Source organism: Oncorhynchus keta, chromosome 9, assembly GCF_023373465.1.
Source record: "Oncorhynchus keta strain PuntledgeMale-10-30-2019 chromosome 9, Oket_V2, whole genome shotgun sequence".
Classification (NCBI taxonomy): domain Eukaryota; kingdom Metazoa; phylum Chordata; class Actinopteri; order Salmoniformes; family Salmonidae; genus Oncorhynchus; species Oncorhynchus keta.
Window position 1 is genome coordinate 26,493,742 of NC_068429.1, and position 5,085 is coordinate 26,498,826.

General features: G+C 38.2%; 1 protein-coding gene across 1 annotated transcript; it reads left to right on the plus strand.

Moving 5' to 3' along the window:
- Positions 1-1,804: 1,804 nt before the first annotated feature.
- LOC118387438 (V-type proton ATPase subunit G 1-like) lies at positions 1,805-3,899 on the plus strand. Its single transcript, XM_035775788.2, has 3 exons — positions 1,805-2,197; positions 3,024-3,124; positions 3,324-3,899. The coding sequence occupies exons 1-3, from the start codon at positions 2,116-2,118 to the stop codon at positions 3,495-3,497; spliced, it is 357 nt and encodes a 118-aa protein (XP_035631681.1). The 5' UTR covers positions 1,805-2,115; the 3' UTR covers positions 3,498-3,899.
- The last annotated feature ends 1,186 nt before the right edge of the window (positions 3,900-5,085 follow it).

The window sequence follows — 5,085 nt, forward strand, 5'->3', positions numbered from 1 at the left end:
TCTTAACATGAATAAATGTGACCTCATAGCTGTCAAAGATTGTGTAACACCTTCATATTATGGTATTCCAGTAAAAGAAGAACTTATATATTTAGGCATAACCATTACAACGGATCAGAAGTCTAGAGGCTTACTAAATTTTAACCCTCTTATTAAAAAAAACTCAGAAGAAGCTAAATCAATGGCAACAGAGGGACTTATCTTTAAAAGGTAGAGTCCTAATAACCAAGGCCGAAGGTATCTCTAGACTAACATATGGTGCTCTATCTTTATATCTTGACAGTAAAATAGGCAAAGAGATAGACCAGATGCTTTTCAACTTTCTTTGGAGAAACCGTATCCATTACATTAGGAAAACTGTTGTAATGAACACTTATTGAGAATGGTGGACTGAATTTTCTGGACTTTTCTACTTTAAATAATACTTTTAAGATCAATTGGATAAAACAATTCCTAAGGTGACCCACTTCTATCTGGAATTTTATTCCTCATCATGTCTTCTCTACTTTTGGTGGCCTTAACTTCATGTTGTTTTGCAATTATAATATTGAGAAAGTTCCCGTGAAACTTTCTGCTTTTCATCAGCAGGTTTTCTTGTCATGGTCCTTAATTTATAAACACAATTTTTCTCCACACAGATATTATATATGGAATAATCGGCATATATTATATAAAAATACGAATTTGTTTTTAGAATATTAGTTCCAAAATAATATCCTATTGGTCAACCAATAGGTAAATGCAGAGGGTATTTTACTCAGTTATAAATAATTATTATCACTTTACAAGGTCCCTGTAACACCTAAAGATTTTGCAATTGTTTTAGATGCCATTCCCTCAGGTGTTGCTATGTTATTCAGGAACGTGTCAAGACCTGACCCTCAGAGCCTGCCTTCTATTGACCCTGTTGACTCATCAGTAGGAAAGATTTGTTTCTCTTTTGGTCCATTCAACAACAGAGCGATACCAACCTTGTTTCAGTAGGATGTTGTATCTATCTATACCTTATGTCATGCCTTATTGGAATGTATTTATTGATAATATCTGTTGGAAAAAAGTTTGGATGTTGCCACACACATACCTACTTGTTAACAAAATTAAGGAATTTTCCTTTAAAATTATTCATAAATATTATCCTGCAAACCACTATAGGAAGAGGTTTAAGGAAAACATCAACTCAAATGGCTCCTTTTGTAATGACCACCCAGAAACAGTGTTGCATCTTTTTTGGCATTGTAAGATAACTGTGGCAAGACATCAGTCAAGTCTATAAAACTTATTGCGCTGTTCGTGACAATCTAGTTGAGGAAATAAAAATGTATATAATTGAACACATTTATGAAGATTTTACACTATTGTGGAGAGAAGTACTGTTTGGATTCTTTACATAAGATAGAAATAAGCTGAAGCATTTTTATGTAATTAATTTCATTATTCTTTTGGCCAAATTTCATATACACAAATGTAAATTTACAAACAGAAAACTACATTTTCAGACCCTACAAAAAGAAAATGAACTGTATTTTAAGACGGTTAAATGCTCTACTAACAAAAAAGCTGTTAGAATTGTAAGTGTATGTATGTCCCTTAAGGTCTTTGTGTAATTGTAATGTGATATTGTACCCCCTAGCTCGATTGTCCATTGTTTGTCATCTATGTATGCTTGTGTTCCCTCATGTGCTTTATGTATTGGTTTGTTGTTAATAAAATAATTTTTACATTTATTTTTTAAATAGTATATTTCCGTTAGGGGACGCTTCCTCTGAAGTGTGTGTGTGCACAAACTCAATTCAACCTCCACGCCGTCTTAACATCGCAATTTTTTGGGGAACTTTGGCAAAGCGTCAAGTCTATAAAACTTATTGCGAGGTTCGTGACAATCTAGTTCTGAGGAAATAAAAATGTATTGAGATCAGTTGTTTCATCGATGAGAAACTGTGCAGAATGTCCGCCCAGTTTCACCCTCCACGCGACTGGACTTGTCAGGGTTATCCCTTCTATCTGTGACGCGCTGTCAGCTGACTGCAGTAAATTCACCAACCTTCGCTGCAAACACAGACCAGCAGCTGGAGGAACCACATATTCTTGTCCGTCTATCTCTCTCCGAACTAAACAATGGCAAGCCAGTCCCAGGGTATCCAGCAGCTTTTGCAAGCTGAAAAACGAGCTGCAGAAAAAGTAGCAGAAGCCCGCAAACGTAAGTTAAAATCTGCTGTCATTCAGCGGCGTAGATAAACTAAGCTAGCTAACGTTAGCTTGATTGGCAAGCATTGTTTCTGGAAGATAAAATGTTACGTATGCCATTAAAACTAGTTAACTATAACAGCTACTGTAGTAAACCCCAGATTTGACAGCCAACATATATATTTATTCCTAACTGCAAAGTGTGAAGATGGCAAGGCCTTCAATCCAAGATGACTAGCTACCTAGCCAGCAGATCCGACCCGCTGCACTATTAGTTTCGGACAAGCTTCCTGTATAGATTTAATGGCGTTTAAGACAACCGTGAACTCGTCAGTGATCTTCAGGTCGGAAAGTCGGAGCTTTAGAAAGAGGCCCCAGTTCCTTACTTGGAATTCCGAGTTGGGTGACCATTCAAAATGATTTTGTTTCCCTGTCGGAGCTAGTTTAAAAAACAAGTTGCCTCTGTCTTAAAGGGAAAATTGATATCTGAATGTATCATTTACCCTTCAGTCTAACTCCAACGGTTTGTTTCCCAGACCCCGATTAGCCTACTTCTGGACTAAACACTTAAATGGATATTCTCCACTGAACATGGTTTTTAGCCCCAGACTAGGCCTAGATTTAAAATCTGTCTTGAGAGTAGGCTACTTGCTTCTTTCCTCACAATTCCTTCACTAAGTCTCATTTCCCTATGAAACAATAAGATTTCACTTCCTATTTTGTCAGGAACCACACAACAAACTGCGTAGTTGGGAAAAATTGATTGAATGGGGAATTTAATTAATGTTTATTTCACTTACTAGGCCTAAGTGCAGTTTTGTTTTCTTCTGTTTGATCAGGTAAGAACCGTCGGCTGAAGCAGGCCAAGGAGGAAGCCCAGGCTGAGATTGAGCAGTACCGTATGCAGAGGGAGAAGGATTTTAAGACCAAGGAGGCTGCGGTGAGACACTGGGGGGACCGTTTTAATTTGCAAATGAGAAACATGAGTCATATTTTCCTAATCATAAGGCACTGTAGTTGGTAGCTAAATTGATAAGACCTTAACACTGGCCATATAATAACTTATTTAATACTTACTGTATGTTTGAAGTGGTTTGTCTTGAAAGGTGGCCTAAATCGGTCTTCCATTTTTCCATTAGGCTCTTGGATCCCATGGTAACTCTGCTGTAGAGGTGGACAAAGAGACTGTGGGCAAGATGGGTAGCATCCAGACCAGCTACCAGCAGAACCGGGAAGGGGTGCTGGGCAACCTGCTTAAGATGGTGTGTGACATCAAGCCAGAGATCCATGTCAATTACCGTTTTGCTGGTTAAACCCCCTCATCACAACCCCTTATTAAACTAAGGAAACACTGAGACACTCTCATTGCACTGCCATCAGTTGACACATGCTTCATTGACCCATCTACTACACCCATGCATGTTGCAAACCTCTTGGCCTGCCTGCTCATAACTTTAATGCTATACCCACAAGTTTATTTTCTCTATAAATATAATCAACATATGTGTATATGATTCAAATAGGTATACATTTGTCCAGTAAAATATAAAGCATATTCACTCTGTTGATTAGTCAAAGCAGGCAGAGGTTCTTTTGGTCTTATGCAGTGTCTTTGTTTCCCCATCTTCATCGCTTGAAGTATCAAGGTTTTTATGTAAAGGTTAGTGTGTGTGTGTGTCTTGCTGTGCAATGTTTATTAAAATGGACATATTGTTCTTCGTTTTATTTGTGGAGACAAATACAGTGCTTATTTCACTTAATGGACTGTTCGGCCTGGAGAAAAAAAATTCCTGTTTTGTTTGAATGTTTCCCTGCTGTCCCAATTTTGATTTTTAATCTCTATGAATATATTATCCTGTATAGTGGATGTTCCTCTGTTCACAGCAATCTAATAGTGTTCTCGTGGTTTATTCTTGAGTGACTGAAGTGACCATATCCTGTTTTCCTAATTTATTTCCTAAATTCTACAGCTAATGTAGAATTTGCTAGAGGTTGTGAGATTCCTCACCCCAAGTGCCCTGTGGTATGTTGTTTAGCTAGACTGTTAGAACCAGCCTGATTGCTCTGTTCACTGAAATAGAATGGTGAATGCAGCAATAAGGCTGGTTCCACCAGACCAGACGTGTCCAGCAGAAAGCAGAACAACTGCAGCCATGTCTGTGACTTCTGGATAAGACATCATACATTGACAATCTTGATATAGCTGCCCCTGCTGAGTTTACATGCCTTTTGTGCTCAAAGTTCTTCATGAAGTACCACTTTTATCCTCCAGAGGACACTACAACATCCCAATATATACATGTAATCTCAGAACTGATTTAGATAAAGAATGCCCGTTTCCTCAAACAATAGCTTTAGTACATCAAATTATTCTCAGTGATACAGGCGGGAATCGAACCAAAGTCTGTAGTGACGCCTCTAGTACTGAGACGCAGTGCCTTAGACTGGGAGCCCCAACATTGATTTTCATTTTACAGTATGCTTTTGATCATTAACATGTAATGTGGCTACAGGTAAGAGTTCACCTCGAAAATACACACACTGAGGATATCTGTAAATGAAAACGTACACATGTTTGTTTTTTGATGGTAACATGATATTCACAGATGTTATACGATGTTATGTAGGTTTATAACATGTCGACATCGCGTCATCGTTCGGGCTGCCATGTGGCGGGGGTTTCTACTAGTTACCATAGCCACAAAATCGTGAAAACAAAATATTACTTTTTGGTCTTAATTTAAAGGTTAGGTTTAAATCATTGTAAGAAGATAAATTGTAAAAATGGGCGGGGTTTATGACTTTGTGGCTGTGGTAACTAGTGACGGCGGAAATGCTTGCCCTGAACGGTCGTCTGATTGGCTACCATACGAAAACATGCGTGCTACGTCTACATTTTCC

Coding starts and splice junctions, on each gene's coding strand:
- LOC118387438 (XM_035775788.2), top strand. CDS start 2,116: ATGGCAAGCCAGTCCCAGGGTATCCAGCAGCTTTTGCAAGCTGAAAAA. Junction 2,198..3,023: donor AGTAGCAGAAGCCCGCAAAC/GTAAGTTAAAAT, acceptor CTGTTTGATCAG/GTAAGAACCGTCGGCTGAAG. Junction 3,125..3,323: donor TTAAGACCAAGGAGGCTGCG/GTGAGACACTGG, acceptor TTTTTCCATTAG/GCTCTTGGATCCCATGGTAA.